The sequence below is a fragment of the Numida meleagris genome, chromosome 13, assembly GCF_002078875.1.
Source record: "Numida meleagris isolate 19003 breed g44 Domestic line chromosome 13, NumMel1.0, whole genome shotgun sequence".
Taxonomy (NCBI): Eukaryota; Metazoa; Chordata; class Aves; order Galliformes; family Numididae; genus Numida; species Numida meleagris.
This window is the reverse complement of record NC_034421.1, coordinates 4,008,478-4,029,979: the sequence shown is the minus strand read 5'-3', so window position 1 is coordinate 4,029,979 and position 21,502 is coordinate 4,008,478. Positions and strand designations below refer to the sequence as shown.

Genomic DNA, 21,502 nt, shown 5'->3' with positions numbered 1-21,502 from the left:
CGCATGCAGGGCAGGTTTGGGAATAGGTGGTGTGGGAGCTAGCAGGCAGAGAGCAGCTTTTCAAGATCTGTCTTTACTGTTGCTGCTGTGCTAACAATAATTTAGTGCTGCCCGAAGTTGTGAGTTTGCTGACACTATCTGAAGTCTCTGTGCTAGTATGGATGAATCAGACAACACGGTACCTGTGCTCTATGTCTGTGTGAAGGTTATGTCCACATGAAGGTTATGTCTACACGAAGGTTATGTCTATATAACCTTCTATACACAGTTTTAGAAGGTAATTTTGAAAACGTGCCATCAAAAGCTCAAATTATTATTTTACTTCTCTGTGGCTCGTTAGCTCTCTAAAATAATTTGTGCCCTTTTAGCAACACGTAGTGCTTGAGATTAAATTTCAGATAACCACGACTGTCAGAAAACCTGCCTCAGGCCAGGAGTAGAGGGGGGAAGGGAAGAATGAGGGGCAGTGAAGCTGTTTAGGAAGAAGAAGAGGCAGAGAAGGATGGACACGACCTCCTTGTCGTGCTGCCTGAGATGCCGCCAAACTGTGACAGGAGTGGGAAGAGGTTGTTTTACTGGCTTTAAATAAATGAGGTTTAAACAAACCTTTCATGCAGGTTTATAGGTTTATGCATGAGAACATGGGAGGAGTGAAATAACTAAATATCTAAATACGTAAGCTCCCTCAAACATCTCTGTATCTTTTTGCCTTCAGTACACCTACAGATTGTTTTCCTTCTGTTTTTGATTTAATGGATCAGCAAGAAGAAAAACTGAACAAAAGAGACACCAAGTGCTGAAAATCCCCTGGCGTGTCCTTCACAGCTGACACGGGGCTCTGACTCACCGGACTCCCGTGTACGACCTCGCACCACTTCGCTCCACGGTCCTGCCCCGATGGCGTTGAAGGCCTGGATCTGCAGCTCGTACTCCGTCCACTCCTCCAGGCCCTCGATGGTGCATTCCCTTTCCAGCCGGTCGTTGATGACCTTCAGCAGGGCGGCAGGCTGCAGATCCACGCGCCAGAACTTGATGCGGTAGCCCACGGACTCCGGGTTGCCATTGTACTGCGTGTCGGGGAGGGGCTGGGGGAGAAATCCAAAGGAAAGCCCAATATTACCGCGCAGAGCACGCTGCTGGAGCTTTGCAAATGGCGTGCCAGGGCGGTCAGAACTCCTGTGAGGCCACAGGAAGGCAAAAGAGATCAAGGGGCTGATCTGCATTTCATGGCCATAATTTCTGTGTTGTTTGAGATTTCAATTTTAACTTCAATTTCGTGCCACATGGGTATGCGGACAGAACTATGCCACTTGCTGTGGGTGCACCAACAGAGATGATACCAATGCAATGTATTCAGGAATTGGTGATTAAATATGGAAATGAATGATAAATTGCTGAAGCATGTGACAAATTCATTTATCGTACTTTTTTTAAATATATTTTTTTTTACTGACTCTCTCCCTGCTCATTTATCAGCAGAGATTTATTCCAGTATTCCAACTCCCCAAGCAATTTCAGAGATTAAAATATGAAATAATTAGCCTACTTCGTGAAGTTTCAAGTTTTTCCTCATAAAACTAACTACACGATGCCACAGATGGCTGAGATTCAGTTCTGACTCACTGGCAAAGTTTGATATCCATTTACATTTCACAGCTCAGAAGACTATACCCCGCAGGCAAGCAGGGCTAAAAATGTGACCCCTGTTCTGTTGGAAGGAAGGAATTCCCAGCTCCCAGAGGGACACAGATTCACCTGTAGGTCTCGAGAAAGAGAGATTAAATGCTTTCAAATGCTGATGTTATCAAGCATGAAAAAGGTACGCCAGGGCATTTTTAGCTGTGCTGTTGGCTCCTCCTGAACCCTGCACAGTTGGACTCACGAAAACCAGGTTCCCAGATAGCACAGCAAGGAAACACAAGCCTAAAAGTTTTTAAGTCTTGAAAACAACTTGGAGTTAATGTTGTTCTAAGATATGCGGGTCTGACCATAGTACCGAAGGTCTAACAATGTGGGCATGATGAAGCCATGAAGGAGTTATGTAGGTCCTACCAGATAACTGCCAAAGCTCTCCTGCAGACACTGCAGTTCATTTGGCGGGACCCTGAGACATTTTGTAGGCTCTGAGGTGTCTACAGGTCAGATCTGTCAGTCTTTCAGGGTTCAGAACTCAGTCCTGCTCCCCAGTGGCAAACTGGAACTATTCCCCACTGATGGGAGCAACCTTCTCTTGCTTCTGCAGCCAGATTTGTCTCCCAGTCATAATGAGTTTATGCATGGAAAAGCTAACGTGTGGGAAAAGGAAACCTGTGCTTCATCAGCTTCACACCACAGTAACCCGAGCGGAAAATCCCACCCGCCAGGGAGGAGGAGAACCATTCTGGAGCAAGCTGATTGCCAAACAAGTCCCGGCGTGCAGTAAGTGACAACATTCCAAGGGACAAAACGGTGCCACCAACCACTGTATCTTTGCAATTAATTCTTTGTTTCTAGATTTTATCACACAACCCCACAGCCTTTCCCATATCTATCTACCTACAGGAGTGTAATGTGCAAACTTGGCCATCTTTGAACCACTCAGTACCTGCGGAATGGCTGTCAATGGCCCCTGTGTACCTCCTGGGGACAGTTTTACTCAGCGCAAACAACTGAGCCCTGGGAAACTGCAAATTGGCTCCAGCATTATATTTCTGTCCCACACATTGACCCAGACGGTGGAACTGGAGTCTCAGAAGCCAAGGTTTTACACACAGGCATATATTCCCCTGATGAAGTGGCAGAGGCAGTGGCAGTAGGCAATTTAAGTGATTAATAAGGCACTTAAGGTAAGTCTCAGATTTCCGACTATTCTGAAAAAAGGAAATAATTTTGCCTTCAGCCTCAAGCTGAAAGCAAGGGAAAAGCATTCCCAAGCTGCAGGCGGCTCCTAGGGACCGGGCTGCACCCCAGCTACCAGCACCCCACCCCTGCACCCACCCATCCCCATCTCACCACCCAACGCATCCACAGGCTGCTCTCGCTGGCCGTGCGCACGCTCACGCTGCCGGGGGCCGCGTCCGGAGGGGCCTGCAGGGTCTGGATGACACGTGAGGGCTGGCTCAGTGGGCTGGCACCCACCACGTTCACCTGCCGCATCCGGAACCTGTGATAGAAGGGGGAGGCAGCGTGTGGGACTGGCCCCCAGAGCCCCCCCGGAGCGGGAGGGATGGGGCCTACAAGGTTGGTATAACTCAACAGCCTGCAAAGGTCGTCGTGTGCAGGTCCCCTTTGTATTCACGGCTGAATGGTTTGTGGTAACTGTGTTCAGATCCTCTCAGGTATTAGAAAAATGAAAATGAAAATGAGATTAGCTTAGGGTCGATTAGAAACTTAGGTATTTGTGTGAGAAATTTATGTTAATTATGCCGAGTCTGATGAGCTTATGCTGGCAGTAAGTGATTTTCTTTTGCAGTGTTTATACAATACATCCAGAAAGGTATTAAAATATCAAACTTCAGATATTCTCATTCCCTGTCAATATAAAAAATATACCAGTGATAACATTTCCCCTCAATTACTGGTTGAAAGAAGCTGATTTATCCTCGCGCTGCGTTTTCAGCCTTCCTGCACAAGAAAGATTAAGTTATTTAATATGGATATGGTTCTTTAAAAAATAACCTGTCTGCTTGAAACCATCTCTTTCACAATAGAAATCCCCATTGGGTCACAGAAGACTCAGAGAAATCTTTTTGCAGGAAGCACCACATAATTAAGATGTGCTGCTCATTTCAGATGCTCTCACCCCTCATAGACACGAGTACAGCCATTAGAGGTACCCAGCACTGAAGCACATGAGCTGCTCATACGAAGCACTGCATTTTGGGACCTAATGGCTGAGTTGGGAAAAGGGTGAGCTAGACAACACGGCTGTGTTTGTGTATCTGCTCTGATCAACCCTAGAAAAGGCACTACAGGAAACACATTAAGCAAATACACTGAACAAACATTGCTCTTGATTCTACTCTCAAAGCGTTGGCACAAAATGTAGAAAAGAAGCTGGCCAATAAAGATGGGGTCTGATAATTAGCTCTCATTATGTATTTCCTCAACGTGCAATGATTAAAGCTGATTGTAGAACAACAAATACATCTGGCATCAACTTTCTGGATTTCAAAAAATGAAATAATATTGTTCTATGTCAACAAAACCCAAAAGCTCATCCTTGTGTTGGTGCATGCCTGAGAGGAAACAGCCAGCCAAAATTCAAGGAATTGCATTAGTGCATGAATGGTGATGAAAAGAATCAGAGGGGGTCACTCCTGTACTCTACACAAGGAAAATGAGCGTGCTAATCCAGAGAGAGAAATGAGATGTAGCAGTAAAATAAGCCAAAAAGTTCAGCATTTACAAAACAAATCCCAAACTCATCACACACTTCCTTCCTATTTGTTAGCCCTAAGGCATTTCTCCATGCCTCCGCTAGGTGTGTTAAGTCATGCTTACTTCACACAGGCAGTGCACACTGAGCTCTGGTACAACCTGCACTTCATGTATGACCCTCTCCATCTTTAAGGATTGGCTTTTTTGGAGGGACTCTACGCTAGCAAGCTATTTCATAAAGCATTTTTCTGTTAGGACTGAGTATCTCAAATTCTCAGATCTTGCCTATGCTAAATCAACGCATCATTTGCATTGCATTGATTTTAAAAACCCATCTCATTTAACTGGGGTGCACCCATCACGTAGATTCACTTCAATCAGCCTAACCCTTGCATATATCTATTAAGTTTAATTTGGGAAATTCTTATAAACAAAGATTTCATCTAATTGAAGTTACTAAATTAAGCTAAATCGATAAAATGTTTAAACTGGTGTAAATATGTAATTACAAGTTTTCTCCAGTTTAACTACAATTGATTTGTCACTGATTGATGTTACAGTGGTGCACTCCTCAGATGAGGGAAGTCACAGAATATCAGTAACTCGTAACACCTCCTCACCGTGCAATCGGCTTTCCTTTTAATGTTTTGAACTGTACTGCATGTAAATTACAATTAACAGTATCAGACAAGTAATTTTAAGTATAAACTGTGGAAACAGGGAACCTTTTCCCTTTTGTTCAGATAACAAAATACAGCCAGCTGTTCCTGATTAGGAAAGCTGTTCCACGCTGCAACTTATTATTATTTTTTATCATGCTGCAGCTAATTACCTGCTGTTCTTACCTGTAATGAGTGTAAGGAGTAAGGTTTGGCACTTCCAGCATCTGAGCATCAGGTTCATTGTCCACCTCATGGAGACTCACCCACTCTTCTTCATCACCCAGTACACCCACCTACATATGGGAAAGGTCAATACAAACACAAGTATGTGTGTGTGTGTGTGCATATATATGCAGACAATTATATACACTCATTTTTTGCAACGTGTGCCTCCACTACTGTGGAAGGAAAAATACTTCTGAACACAAAACATCCAGTAAATATTTATTGTCATATGAAAAAGCACTAGTAACAGCATAGCCACATTAGCCAATTTTCCCTGTACTGTTGGGACTTCCCTGGGATTCTCTGAGAAGATCTATTCCAGAAGAACACCATGGGAGAGCTATTACCCAATTCAATCTCACTGCAACAATACAAAAGTATTGAGGAGTAATATAACAAAATGAAGAATAGCCTTCATAATAACTCACATGAACTGATGCATACTAAATAAGTCTCAGCGGAGACAAATGCCAAAGAAATGAAGACAGAGAAACAAGAACAAAGTCAAAGTACAGAAGTGTTTTAACCTCAGCTGCTGGGCTGCTCTTAGACCAGGCTCCTCCACGCGCAGTGCTTTGTATTAATTAATCCCAGCACTCTGCTGAAAGTTAGCACAGTCCCTCGGCCACAGCACTGTTAGAAGGGACAAAAGGGTGATGAGAGCTGAGAGCACTGCTTTCCATATAGATTGCTGGAGATGCAATGGAGTTGAACGAGGACTTAAGGAGGAAGCCAACAAGGCGTGAGAGGAAGGCCAGCGAGACGTGAGAGCCTGGGAGACGGCAGTGCTGGCGGGCAGGGCTGTGTGCTGAGCAGTGTGAAAAGGGAGATGGATGAGAGCTGGTGGATGGCTGAGTTTCACTTTGGAGTGTCACAAGCACAGAGAGACGGGATCTTAGACAAGGCTCCCTGCTATAATTCCGTAGCACCACGCACTCTTGCTCAACCTTGCCATAGAGAAAGAGGGTCAGTGCTTCAATGAAATGTTGTTATCACTCTGTTCTTTCACTGCAGCTCCAGAAAGATCTCACTTCATCAAGATTCAAGAACACAAATAACCTTCAGGGCTGGACAAACAGTCCAGCCAGCTGGCATTCCAGCTCCAACAGAAAATACCATCTGGTGAGAGCCATGAGCCTGGCCATACCTGGAGTCAGTTCCCTTACCCTACCTTAGTATTCACAATTCTGTGTTGAGGGAAATTGGAGGGACAAAAGCAGCTATTCCCCTCAGCACCTATTTACAGATTTGATATCCATGAAGGTGACTGATCCTTTTTTAACCTCCTGACACTACCTACTTCCACACACTGCTCTGGCAACAAATTTCAGAAGCTCACAACCCACTGTGCAAAGAGTGACCTTCCTTTATCTTTTAAAAATAGATCTCTTACGACTTCTGCATACTAGTTACGGCCATAGATGCTATCAAGGCACTTGATAGGCAACACAGCCCAAACTATCTAGCAAATCCCACGTATTTCAAACAGAAAATTAGGTTTCATTCACTTTCTTTTTTTCCCTTCAGGAGAAGCAGCCTGATTTATTTATAGATGTTTTAGTTCTTTGCTCACTCAGGAGTCAATGTGCTGCATATTTATGTTTGTGCATGAAGAAATGACACAAGGAAAATTAGGCCAAAGAAATAAGTTCTGCATTGCACAGTGAGAGGAAGCCTCGATGATCTTTCTAGCAGAGGATTGTATTCATGGAGGAAGGTGGTTGCAAAACTGTCGATGGGTCTTCGGGTATTGATGGGAATCAAATACACTGATGCATACCAAAGATCTTATTAAAAAGATGTCAGTGTAAATTATGGACCTTTTAAAATTCCCAGACCCAACTGTGCTCCAGAAATGCTGGTAAAGTTCCTGGATAGAGAAGCTTAAAGGAAGCAGCTCAATGCAGGTCTGCCTGGTAACACAGAACTGCCCTAAAACAAATGCAGAGAACAAAGAGATGATATAGATATAGATGATACAAGTGTCCTTTATAAAAAACGACACTAGCAAAGAAAGGAGAGGATCGATTTCAGTCACAGAAACACAGAAAACTTTTAATAAAAAGCCTTTGATTATTTCTGTAGAAAACACTTTGTAGAATGCTTATTTTAAAGAAATTCCTTGCTCTTAACAGCGTCAGTTCAAAGTGCTGCAGTAATTGTATAGCAACAATCCACAGTGTTTTGGAGGCTGCAAATAATCTCCAGGAGTGCATTAGAGTCTTCTTTTTATATTCTAAGAACAATAAGCCCTTGTAAAAATACTTCTTGCATAGGAAAAAGAAAAAAAAAGACCACAGGTTTCAATTGTTATGCAGCAGCAGGCAGGTCATTAATCCACATTAAGGACCACATGGTTCAGACCCATAGGCCCAAAGGGCTGTGAACAATCGGCATTGACTCAAGCTTGAGAGGTGTCCAAAACCCCTGCCTGTTCTGCAGACATGCATTCACCAGCTGGCTGCAAAGGGGGAAATATTAAGGATCTTTCACTGATTGAGAGCTGGTGAAAGCTCTTATGTGCCCAGGACTATGGCAAGCCTCTCAGAAGCCCTCCCAGGACACAGATTTCTAATTTTAAATGCATTCCCTGCCAGGAATGATGGGTGCATCCTATAAGGAAATGGCAAGTGCCAACCAAGCTGCTTATACTGGCTGTCCTCAGGCTTAGGAGCCAGCAGGTAACAGGTGGCTGCTACCTGGTTCAGGAGCAAGGAGACCCGGGGCACGGACAGTCCCAGTGCACCTCTTTCAGACTCATTCTCTGCTGAAAGGCAGTGATGGAGAGGTAGCAAAAGATATCAAGCACAGGCAGAGTTCTGTAATTCAGTAAAAATTTTTTAAAACAAATAGATGATGAACTTGCTTTAGTTAGAATAATGCCTTGCAATGTGCCAGGATCTGGTGCCAACACCTGGGCAACTTCAAGGGTTTGATCTGCAACTGCAGTCAGTAGCACATTTAAGAGCGTGCTGCCTTTGTGGGGAGCTTTTCCAAAGCAGGAGGGCACTCAGCTCAAGGGTAGCATGGTAAGCAGCATGGGGACTGCTGCGTGACTTCTGACCGTGTAACCAAGCAATTCTAGGTGACTGTTACTCGGCACAAGTTTCACTTATTTAGCAGTTATCTCAGAAATGAGTCTTGGAAGAGAATTTTCACTGATGGGCTCCTATATTTTTAACTTCTGCAAGGCATTTAGCAGGTTCCAAGTTTCAGGCTCTTGAAGGAAAAGGAAATTATTTTTTGCTGAAAAACTCTGATGTTAGATCAGAGGAAACATTTCCGTTTCAAAAATCGGAGTACAAAGGGATTCCCACAAGGCAAAAAAGAACTATGGGCAGTGGTTAGGATAAGAGAGTCCTACGGGGGGCTGCAGAGTCCCCTGTGAGCCAGTCTGCATTAAATAAAGTTAATTTGCAGGCTTATTTCTTACTGTTGGTTTTTGGATAGCAGTATCCACAAACTTCAGAAAAGGATTATGCTTGTGACAGATGCACATGTATTCATGTGTGCATTGTTTTTGGAGGCAGATGAGAACACCAACTGTTTTGCTGTTGCCATCGGCATAAAAACTCTAAGAAATGCACTCTGCATCTTAACAGTTCTCAGTACAATAGGGCCACGAGCCCCAGGAGATCAGCAGGAACTGCCACAATTAAAATACCTATGTCCACTGCATCTCTTCGTATGATTCCCCACAACTATCAGCCATCGCAAGCTGCCACGTACACATCCCCATCTCTAGGCTGTTACCAAGGCATTTTGTTCAATAAAAGGTCACATTCATTTATTATTACACAAATGAGATGGTATAAAGCAATATTGGAAATGATGGCAGAACCTTTTACTTCTCTGTGTACTGGTTTCTCAATTTCTAAATCTGAGAATTTTACAGATTTTATCAATTGACTTAACACTGTCGGATGGAATGCACTATGTAAGTGAAGTTGCAGAATTTCGACAAATTTAAATTTGGAATGTAAAATCATTTGCTGCGATATTTCTTGTAAGACAGTAATGCTTCCAAAATTGTGAACAGTTATCAAGAACTAACGGCAGGACAGGGAAACACGATGTTTCTGTGCATTACAGAAGTACCCTGCATTCTGCTATAGTTCAAGATATGTCAGAGTTTTCATTAGAGAGGTCTGTAACTCAGGCATCTGAAATCGCTTTGGGAGAAATTTGGTTCACAGGATGTCCGCTTGGGTGCCATTTTTTTCCTACAAAATCCTTAAATCGATTCACCCATTTTTGATTTAAAGATTGGCAAAGTCATAATATTGTCAGGGCTCCAGACACTTTATTTACCAGCTCTGAAGTGAAAATGACACCAAGAGAATCACCTCGTACAATGGATGAATCCTATCTGGGTCACCGACTTAACCCACAAAACCCAACAAATTCATGGTGAAAGTTAAGTCCTTCCCAACTCACAGCTTTACAAGAGAACACAGTGAGGACACTTTCAAGGTTTTTGTACTTTGAAACACCCTTTTCCAATTCTGCTGTTGCTCATGATAACGTTCAAAGGAAATCTCTCTCAAAACAGCAGAAAGGCGTTAAGCAAATCCTCTGTGTTAGCTGATGTACTGGTGGTTCTCTGACCTGTGCAACACCTGAATGCCACTCGTGAAGAGGTGCTGCAAGTCTTCTGCTATCTGCACAATAACATAACCATGAGAAAACAAATCAGGTGCAACAGAAGTCAGCTCAGCTTCTCTAATCAGCCCATGGAAAGCTCAGTGTTGTGGACTAAACTCGTACCAAAGAACAGCCACGACTCTGCCATTTACATCCTTCTCCCAACAAAACCTCAAGGAAAATAAGATCAAAACAAACTGAATCTTGGCTGCAGCATAGAGAGGGTGCAAACACGAAACCATGTGATGCGATTCATAGTCATTCACCATTGCAAACTGCCAGAAAAATATGTCTGCAATATATACAGTGCATCTGAGAGTACAGGATGATTGGTGGTAATAGGAAGGATTTACGGAAACTCTTTGGGGTTGAACATGTAGTCTGTGAGTGTCAATGCCACAAGACCATTACTTCTGGACCTTCTGAACAAGTGTCTGCAAAACCTTTATATCACACTCGACTCTCTTCTCTTTAGATCATACTGCATGTAATGGAAAAGCAATTTTAGAAATACTTTTTAAATGGCATTGGTACTTTTTTGCAGCTTTCTGTTTGGAAATCCAGTTTGCTCCAGTCCTCTCAGTCTAGATGCGACGACAGAAGAGAAACTGCCGAAAAAAGATTTAAGAAATCCTTTCAGAAGTACAGAAAGTGGCTTTACTAGAAACACAGAAATGGGATTTTCAACGCTTGATATTTCAGTATCTACTAGCACTAACATCTTAAAGACCTGAGTCTCCTCTCATGTTCACTGACATAATTGAGAATTAGTTCCACAGTGGATCCCGTCAATTTACATCCCAGCACAAAAAGCAGAAGCCGAGGCCAGATGTAAAAAATTTCACATAAACTGGAATTCCCAGCTGTGTTTTCATTCAAACTGTTCATGAAGTATCAGACTTCAGAAATGGCACTTGGCCAAAATGGACCACTTGGAAGATTTTCTAGACCTGCCCTCATCAATAAAGTTCTGTGCCACATGAAGGAAGAAAGAAGAAAAGCATGTTGGGGGAAGGCCGTTTGTATGCGAGAATGAAAAACAGCTGAAGTTTGTGAGGAGTTAGAAATCTAGAGAAAGGGTGTAGCCCCAAGAAAGATGAATGAGTAGATACAACATAAATGGGGTGTCCAATGCAAAACTACCATGCAACTGTACAGAGGGGAACACGGACTGATGTGCAGGACAGTACTTTACATGGTGTTTGGTGAAAGCTTGTACATTTTGGACAGGTAGACATAAAACACATGGAGCCCAGGTCCGGGGCAGCTTAGCTCCAAGCCAGGATGGAGACAGTCTTGCCCTCACTCCTGCTCCCACCACCACGTTCTCATCTCCTGCTCTGCAGTGGGGCTCTTCTAATTTCACACAGACTGTACAGAGACTTGATCTGTCTGAAACCCATTTGTTCTTGGCTGGGTCAAGCCCTGCAGCAGCTCCAGGTATGACAGCAGAGAGAAGCTAGGAGCAAGAAAGTCTTGCTGGGAGTGATGGGGATGAAGAGAGGGAATAGGACAACAAGACCTCCTGGTTTCTGCTGGCTAATGGCACTGTGAGATCACACTTCAAGAGAGTAGAGAAGTTTGAATGGAGTGCTGGCAGAAAGGGGCTGTGAACAAAGGATTATAGGCAGCTGTCATCCTGGAAACAGGATTTACTATATCAGTAAGGAATCATCAATTTCTTTGCATAATGGAAAAGATTTCTTGTTAATCACGTGAGGGAGAAATTTTTTTCCAAGTACTAAATCTATTTGGAATAATGTTTCTTGCTGTGCCAAAGCTGAACAGTGCAGTGTGGTGCAAAGAAATGCTCAGACTCAGCAGGACAGATTCTGCTGCAATTTTGGCTGTGCCCCTTCCCTAGGTGGAGCAAATATTGGCAGATCCAGGATGTAACAAGACCATCAGAATACCAGAACCATCAGACTCTTGACTTTACTAGCAATGCATAAGATGCTGACGGGTGTTTGTGAACACCCATCTCTCCCTTCCCTCCCTGCACACCAAGAGCCTTCCAACCACTATTGGCACCCAGGGCTCTTTAAGGATGTGGATGAACATTGTGAAAATAATCACTGCCATTTTAAAGCATTCAAATTTGTTTAACTTCAGTGGCTTTTTGCAATTCCTGATTACAGAATTAAATTCCTACCCGTACCAATGCAGTGCTCCAGCACATGATTCTCAGAATATGTGAAGCCACCATATTATAAAACTTCATCGTTTAATTTTGCAATATGCAATAATGTGTATGTAAATTGTACAAAATGTACCAACTTGTTCACAACAGTCTCATTATCAAGTGAAGTGATTGTATCAACATGTCTAAGCGGTGACGGTGATTTAAGAAGTCCAACATTTGGTCTTAAAAACAGATTATATTATTTATAAAGATCTGTGGGTGGAAAGGAAGAAGCAAAGCTAGTCTGTCAAGAAAACAAATGAGGAATATGTAAGTCCTCCCAGGCGTAATGACAGCAGAAAGAGGGATATTGTTTAAAGCTGATGAAGATGAGAATTCAGCCTATTCAAATATAGGAGCCTGGACAGAAAACTTCAGGATATTCCCTTAGAAGATGGCACAAATACACCCACTGTCATGAATAATGGCATCTTTACTGTTCACTGCAATTCTTCCTATACTTCTGCTCTATGAGATAATTTCGGCTTAGCACCTGGTTTGAATATGAACCTAACAGGACATAAACTCAGGTTTCAAACCATTTTTAAAATAAATGGACCTAAACTCTGGTGGATGGGTTGCTTATGACGATCCTTTTTGACTCCTCAGAAACTTCAGTGAGAAATCTCTGTCAGCCATACCTGGCCTTCCACTATCCACTTGGAGATGGAGGTCTTGCCGTCATAACCCGGCCGGAACTGAAGCGTGGCAGAGCGAGGGCTGATGTTGGAGATCACCAGGTTGGACGGAGCGCCTGGAAGTTCTGCAGGACGAGAAACACACGTGAGAGGTGGAAATGCTCCTGGGATAAGGCACTGTAGCACAGGTTGGTGGTGTTTCAGCATAGAAAAATACCTTTGTAACAATTACTATAGAGGAAATAGTGTTGGTTTTGTTGTTGGGTTGGTTTTTTTTTTGGCAGAGTATTAAGTACAACATGACTATTTCTGCTGCTCTGAGCACGCACCGCATTTTATGGATCAAAAATGAAGAGAGTCCCTTTACAGAATTGCAGCTGCTATTTTGGGGAGGCTGAGTAACAGACAAAGCACGGAGGCTGGGGGAAGGCACTTCCCAAGTCGCCTAATTCTGCTGCATGGCTGTTTCTCTAGAATTAAAATTATTTTACTCCTTACGGTATATACAGCTTTAATATATTAACAATAGAAAAAGACTCTCAGGTTTTCGGGTAGTGGAAGGGTTTTATGCTTCTCATATTGATCTACAATAGATGGGTTTTATAAGCCATTTCTGATGGCTGCATAAAGCAAAATGATTTTTTTTTTTAATTTCTGTTGTAAATAAAGAGGGTGACCTTCTACGAGGAAAAATCTGTAGCTCCAATCAGATTGTTGCCTCACATCAGTCAAGCTTAGAGCGGCATTTACATTTTTAATACCGCCTGAATTATCAACAAAAACAAGCCCAGGAAAGGGATTAAATATAGATTGTTCAGAATAAATTTCCAATAGTACCTGCATTCATAAGCAATGGAAATTAGTACAATAATCAGTAATCATTTGTAATGTTATACTATGTGCAAATGCAGCAGGCAAAAATGGGCAGATTTTTGGCATGTATTTTCAAGTATGCATGAATACACAATATTTCTTGATTTTTACTTCACATTTGTGGGAGCTATGATCGATAAACTAACTCTGACCAAACAAGATAATGCTGTTATCTGGGTAACGACAGGCAGCATGGCATTGATCCAACCTGCAACTTGTCACAATTACCTGTGATTAGGGGAAAGAAAGGCAAGCATACTTCAAGACACACAGAAAAGTTCAAAAACATCAGAAAAGGGAAAAAATGGATTACCATCAGTGATGTACATTAACTGCTCCACTTTGGAAAGTTCTACTTGTATAGCCTATAAATTAACAGAAACTGCTGGTTGGAGGTTTGAAACGGCTTTTTAGTTTGCTTTGTGTACAGGATGAAGGAGAGTGCTGAGTTTTAAAATCCAAATGCAAAATGCTAAATCAAATAATTCACAGGGGCCCAAGCGGTAACTCAGACAATGCAGCAGAGGACTACTTCCCAAATCTTTCTCAGGTCACAACTGCCAAATCTTGCAAATAAGATTTCAGTTTCATTATGCAAATGTCCTCTCACTGGTGACATAAGTTATACTACTTAAAATAGAAAAACCTTTCTCGTTTAACAGCATCCAAACCCTATTTTTCCCAAAAAGCACCAATTTTTATTTGATTCAGGCTTGCTTCTCACGTTGCTTTGTAAATATCAAGAGCTTCCATACTTCATCCACTTTATTGCTTTGTCTGTTCCTTCTGCAATCTCTACAACTTTTTTTTTTAAACGTGCATCACAAAACCCAACTTTCTGGTCATTTCAAATTGCAGGCATCTTCGTTTTAACGTTTTAATGCGTTCTAAGACTTAGCTTTAAATTACGTGGTAAAGACTTCTGATGCCGTATAAACACACCCATATTTATTATAAATGAATCCAAGTCCCTCATGATCTTTGGTGTACACGTAAACCAGCCCATTTTAACCTCTTCCATGAAGTTTCACCAACCTGGAGGCACCCCAGAAGAGATGGTGGAGGACGTGACCCACCCGCTCCCTTTAGCGGTCACAGCTGCCACCTCGATGGTGTACGTGGTGAGAGATGACAGCCCCGTGATCTTGTACTCCAGCGTTGTGTTGCTGAGCGTGCGGGCGAGCCGAGATTCGTTCCTGCCATACACCTCCCAGGAGAGCTGGTAGCCTGCAAAGCAATGACACAGCAGTCAGGGGCTGTAGCAGCGGTGAGGGCTGGCTTTTGTCTAAAGCAGTGTTATGCGGTAGCCCAGAGATTGGCAAATAAATGCCTCTGTAAGGTATGCTTGTGGTCAATGGTGCTACGGTTGGACGGTTATGGAATGGTACTGTGGATGGATGGACTAGACGATCTTAGTGATCTTTTCCAACCTTGATGATTCTTTGATTTGTTTCTTACTCTGCTCTATTACGTTTCCATAATAGAAACATAATGGAAACATAATAGAGCAGAGTACATGCTTTTATATAAAAGAATATCTTTTATATCTTTTTTAAACAGAAAAAAAAGGAAAAAAAGTTAAAGGAAACGCTGTCTCAAATAACCAAGTATTTCTTAATACTGTTATTTCTAGCAAGCACTGCCCATCAGATTACAGACAGGGGCATGGAGTCTCTCAATTTTTCTATGAACATACAATGCTTGCTGTGCAATGATTGGGAAACCCGGGGACAATCTCACAGAAAGGTGGACTTTCATTCTGTGAACACTGCAAAATGAATAGGAAGAAACACTGGAAAATAAAACATTTTCTCGCCATCTAGAATATCTCATTAAAAATCTATATGCACTGAGTAGGGCCACTTCTTTTCCAGGCTGAAGCCACCTTCGCTGCTGTGTATCTGGAAATACTTACAAATCTAACAATGATGATCATGAAGAAACATGGTGGGAATCCTCTAGGAACCGAAAAAACTCTACTCCCCACTGCTTGTTCCTCTCACAAATCCTTTAGCAGGGTGAATCATTATCCTTTCTTTCAAAACCATAGTGTAGCCAATCTATTGTCCGGAACTGCACTCACCTGACCCCCACATTATTCTTATATCATAACCAGGCTCTAAAACTGATTCCTTTTTATTGCTTTTATGACCATTTGCCTTGCAAGAACTTTTGAAACTTTCTACTGTCTGATTTGCTCAATTTTATCTCCAAATCTGCTTGTCCTCCTCCTGCCCAGTCCCACTTTATTCTCAGTTGAACCCACTTGAACCTTGCTGCACCATTCTCCAGAGAGTGTGTCTGAAAAGTTTGCTTGATTGCAGCTTTTTCTGTGATTTGACTCAGGGGAAAAAGAAAAAAAAATACCCATAGCTCTTGAATGCCTGTGAAATGGAAGTGAATGAAAAAGACTAACAGAAAGGAACCCCACTGAGAGAACCATGCATGAGGCAAGCTGGCTAGAGAAACTCCCTACTGGGTTCCTGTTCCCATCAGATAAGATGAGGAATTCAGACCAGTTGGGGTTGTTGGCTTTTTTTTTTTTTAATTTTATTTTTTTTAAACATAAGCTGATTAACACATTGAAGTAGCAAAATACCTTATGGTTTTGATCAACAAGGAAGCATCATCTCATGAACTACAAGCATGGTAAGACACTCATTTGTGAGAGAGTTTGAAAGGTGTGAGATGTTATCCTCCCTCGGGTGCTAGCTGCCATCACTGACAGAAATTCACATTAACATATTTGTATGAAAATGGGCTCAGACTACTCACACCGTCATTAATTATGTTTCAGGTGAAAGGGCAGTGATAAACAGCAGAGAGGCAATACTTCAACCATTGGAGCTACATTGCAGCCACCTGTCTGACAACACACTACCTGGGGGAAGGAGGAAAACTCCTGAATGCTCACCTGGAGCAAGCTTTAAGCAAGTGTCTGAAATGTCCCATCTGTTAGATGGGATCCAATTAAGTCAGTAATTTACCAGTATCTCTGAGACACTAGAGTGATTTGATGCTCTTAGCTTGATAATCATTTGCAGTGATCAGAATTTACATAGTACAGGCAAGATTATAACGTGCATGAAGATTCTGACAAAACTGAAGGACACTGTTGACTTTATATGCTGCCTGTGTTGAACCCTGCACATGGGCTGGCAGAGGGAATCAAGGGGTACCACCCTAGAATAAAACAGAATGCCGTGTTCAAAGAAAGAAACGGAATAAGCAACGAGCTAGGGACTTCTCATGCTCTCCCCATCCTTTTGTTGCTTACAAGCAGCAGGAAGTTTCCTGCACCCCGCACAAGGCAGTCATAAATGATTGAGACATCTTCCCTCCCATCTCGATGAACTTTGCATATACATCAAATGTTGGTGATTATTCTTTGAACATTTTGTTTTCTCCCCTGTGATTGCAAGGATGAGCCCCAGCTTTCCTGCCCATTAGGCACATAGTCTCTATGTATTTCTACTGAAAAAAATGTTCGCCGGAAAAAATATCTTCAGCTCACATGCAAATTGAAGAAAAGACAAAGAGGCAGCATTTACTGCAGATATTTCAGTCCTGAAGCACAGATAAATTCTAGTTGTATAAAAACAGAAACAGAAAATACATACATATATACCGAGCTGACACAAAGCCAGATGTAATCACGCATAACTAAAACAGATGAAAAAATGCTGAAGGAAAGGAACAACATCAAGCATCCCCCCAAGTAGCACTTAAGCCACGACGACTGACAGATGGGCAGAACTTTCGGACATGTGGTTGGTAACAACGTGCTCTCTGTTCCCCTGCCAGCACCGGCAGCGTGCACAGGGAGCCCAGCGCATCCCCTGGTGCCTGCACACCGGGAGCAGCACGGTGCCACGAAGCTGCCCTGCACTTTGGCATCGCACCCATCAAAGCCATAAAACGCTGCCTAACGGAAACTAATGGCCAGAGGAGTTTCAGAAATAATTTTTCCGTTGATCTGGAGTAAATTCTCTACGAGCGAGCAGTACACCCAATCACAAACTGTCCGTCTGCATCCAGGTCCTCATAAATCAGGGTTTGCTGAGGGAAAGGGGAAGATACTGAAATTTACAGCGAGAGTAATGGGCAATTTCCCAGAGCACGGTGGCTGCCAGCCCCCTCCTCCGTGCGCTCCTCCTCCCCACGCTGGTGCACGCAACAAGAAGTGCCAGTAAAGGTCTCAGTGAGCAGAAATGAAGAGGAAAAGCTCTCGGAGCTCCAAGGGGCCCTCTGCAAACCTCCAAGGTACTCAGGGCCATGAGCACTTTTACTGCTATTCCATTCCAAATGCAATCGGCGGCACTAAGGACACTTCTGTTTCCTTAACTTCGCTGGGCATTTCTTTGTGAACTCTTCTTGAGTTCCTTCTTTCTAAAAGAATTTGCCCCAGGTATAACGCAAACCATTGTTTTGCTCCACCGAGTTTCAACCCATTCTGATTGCCGTTCATTTCTAGGAGCACAGTTCTGCAGCACCAAGTAACTGTGCTGCTAACTGCTGCTTTACAGGGATGAATATTGCATCGTATTGCTTAGATAACTAGATCTGGATTTAGGTACCCAAATTTAAGCACTCGGACTTGAAGGCTTCGGACATCGTCACTGAATCAGTGCTGCTCTGCTTTCAGAAGTTCCTAGTTTTTGATCCTGAACCACTTAAATCAATGCATATTTCAGCAAGGCTATCGAGCTATCAGGCGTAAGAATATGTGCATAAAAAACTCACGGATACTGTAAACACCATGGAAGTTACACGTATAAACAGTGCGCTAGAGATTCACAGAGAAAGCACAGACAGAAGCAAGTCCAATCAAAATAGCCAGCTCTGCTAAAGTGAAAATGTTTCATGAAATTGGGCTGATACAACATTTCAATGCAGAGGGGCCAAAACGTCTGTTTGCTTTTCCTTCATGTTTAACCCCCAAAAGCATTTACTTAAAAAAAAAATACATACACAGATTTTTAAAATGAAAAATGAAATGTCAATGCTCCCAAAACAGAATATTTTGATTTATGTAAAGCGATCCCTTCCCAACTATGATTTTAGCTTTATTAATTTAAAATCTGAGAGACTTCTTCTGATTCACAACCTTGAAATCCTTTGTTAGATGGAATGTCCACCCTGTGCAAAAGTAATAGTTTTCCATTTGAAAACAATATTGCCTCTCTTGGTAACAACTAGAGATTTTCTCCACTATTAATAGTTGCCTTTATGAAAAATAATGAAGCTGCTGATGTTACATCTACTTTGGCATGCAATAAATAGATAAATAGCAGGGAGCAGTCTGATGGCCAGCTCATCAAAGAAAGAAGAGTTCTGAACTGCTGTGATGGTTTATACAAAATTAAGTAATGACATGCAAATTCTGTCCTGCAGTCTGCAGCCAGGCCACTTGATCACAGATGAAGGATACTGCTGATTTCAGGGTTGGTCTTGATTGCAAATCTTAGCAATGCCAATTCAGATTTTGCAGCTGTAAATTCAATGTAGGAAACCCCACCTCGCAAAGTTTCAGACTTTAAAGCAGCAGAGGTGGAGGTCACAGAAGATTTAACAAGATCATCGACTCCATGGGGAGCTGATTTCTAATAAAGACTGCCTTTTCAGTGACCATAATCATGAGCTGCCAGTAATTGGACCCGTACTTTCTATAATTTGCCCTAGCTGACATTTCAATTACCCAAAAGATGAACCAGGAAACCAGTACTCGCAGCAGCCAGTTCTCCCTAAATGTTCTATTATGCAAACATTTTCTCATTGCAATGATACATTCTACCCCACACGCTGGAGAAAAAAAAAAAGAAAAGAAAAAAAAAAAGGAGCAGCTGATACTTGCCTGTAATGATGCCATTTTTCTCTACAGGTTCTTGCCAGCTGACCTTGAGAGACGTGTCCAGAATCTCAGTGAAACTCAGGTGTCCCACAGCTCCTGGCTCTAGTAATCAGAAAAGGAAATCTGTTAAAAGGAGAAGCCCACTAACTTCTGATGTGATTCATGTGGCAAGGTGAGGGCTGGAGAAGTGCAACATGGAGCTGGGGCCAAGGGAAGCCTGCTGGAAACATCAGCGAGAGCTGCAGGGGAGAAGAGAAGAACGGAAGGTGTTAAGAAGCACTCTGGCTATCATCACATAAATTATTTTATCTAGTCATCACCCCAACTGCGCAGAGAACTGAAGAGAGCAGCAGCGGGGGACCTGCATGCAATGTGTTCTCTGTCTTTCTTCTTGATCTAATCTAATTAGAACAATCAAGCTGGCAATGCTGGAAGTGATTGCGTTTGTTGTTTCCCCCCGATGGCAGCATGTGGGTACCCGTGCTGCTCTGTGCAGCTTCCTCGGGGCTGCAGCAGCACTGCGAGTGCTCCCCTCGCCCACACGGAGCCTGCTGCCGGCGAAGGTCAGAGCAAGGGCAACATCACTGCTTGGATGGAGTCTCTCAAAACAACTCTAAAAACGTCCAGCATAATGGCAACTATCTTCTGCAAAATGAATACAAGTGTGTGAAACTTTTAAAGGATTTTTATGATGTAGCTCAAGAGCTCTTAAAAATTTCAGCTCCCTAGTGTGCAATGAAAGAGCATAAAATGGAATGACTGTCAAGAATATGCCATCCTCCCTCAATTTTGATCTTCAAGGAAGACATCCTGACTGATTTTTGATCCAACTGCTGTTCTGTCTTCAATCGATGTACTGGAAAAAGGAGTTTTTGTTCACTTTATATGCGCTGCGCTTCTGTCATTGGATCCCTGCCTGAGTATCCTCCAGCTCCGCTGACATCAGTTGGCAATTTCTCGTCTGCAATTTTATATTTTGTTTCCTCTGCGCTTTAGTCCAGTTTCTCATTCCCCTCCAGCTACGATAAAGAAAGAAGCCTGCCAGTAGGTCGGCTGCGACCACATTTGCAGTTCTGCAATCCTAGTGAGGAAAATTTCCAAATCCATTCTGCGATGTGTAGTAGTCAAAGCAGTACAGAAAAGTGCTGATCTGGTAGTGATCTCGGGAATACCCGACGAGAGCACAGCAATTATGCACTATTCAGGAACACGTATCTGCACACGCAAGCCACATACTCACAAAGCTTTACTCCAATTAGCTCCTGCCATCGTGTTCCAGTTTTAATGTCCTAACGAAAGCAGGTGCAGGTTACACCAAGCCAGGACGCATCGCTTCTGACTGGATGTCACATTTTATTTGACCTACAGTTCATCAGCAAACAGATTTACTTGCGCTATTTCTTAAAGGATTGCCTAACTTTGCTTCACAGACAGACAGAAAATTATCACCTGGGAACATGAATGACAGTCCTTTCAAACCTTTTTACCCACCACATAAATCCTGCAGCATCTTAGAGTCAACGAGTTCTCCACAAAGATACATTACACTGTACTACACTGAAGTTCTCAGTCATCACGAAAACATTTCTGAAGGACTCAGAATCAAAAAGTGCTGCTCATCTCTGCTGCAGAAGCTCCTTGCTGCACAGGTCTGCATATACAAAAAATGTTTACAAAACCTATTTGACTTTCTGTCATTTCACGTTTCATGATGGAATTTTTCTGGTGTTTAAAATGGCACATGATCCCAACACTTCCCTGAGATATTCCCAATGCCTGACTGCACCCTTCTCATAATTTCACAAAGTCTCTGAGGCTCCTTTCTCCTTTAGCAGAAATATTAATTGTTTCTTTCCTCTTCCCAGCTGCTTAATTCTCATGAAATCTTAGGAGCCGTCTATCTTCGGCTTCCTGCAATTAGCCATGGGATCAAAATGTTTTTGGAGGGAGAAAGACAGATGGATCTGAGACAGACAACCAAACACATCAACACTGCCAAGAGCATCATTTCCTTAAGAAAACAGGCAAAATGTTCATACTACAGATAAGAACCTAATGTATATTTTTC

General features: G+C 42.6%; 1 protein-coding gene across 12 annotated transcripts in view; it reads right to left on the bottom strand.

Annotated features, from left to right (window-relative positions):
- SDK1 (sidekick cell adhesion molecule 1) overlaps positions 1-21,502 on the bottom strand; it is a 367,601-nt gene that overhangs the window by 77,346 nt on the left and 268,753 nt on the right. For all 12 annotated transcript variants that reach the window (XM_021412024.1, XM_021412018.1, XM_021412020.1 and 9 more), the window contains 6 exons: positions 19,438-19,536; positions 14,619-14,810; positions 12,714-12,835; positions 5,205-5,314; positions 2,992-3,142; positions 848-1,085 (listed from right to left, as the gene is read on the bottom strand). In XM_021412024.1, the coding sequence (XP_021267699.1) occupies positions 848-1,085; positions 2,992-3,142; positions 5,205-5,314; positions 12,714-12,835; positions 14,619-14,810; positions 19,438-19,536 (912 nt within the window). The remainder of the gene's footprint in view (positions 1-847; positions 1,086-2,991; positions 3,143-5,204; positions 5,315-12,713; positions 12,836-14,618; positions 14,811-19,437; positions 19,537-21,502) is intronic.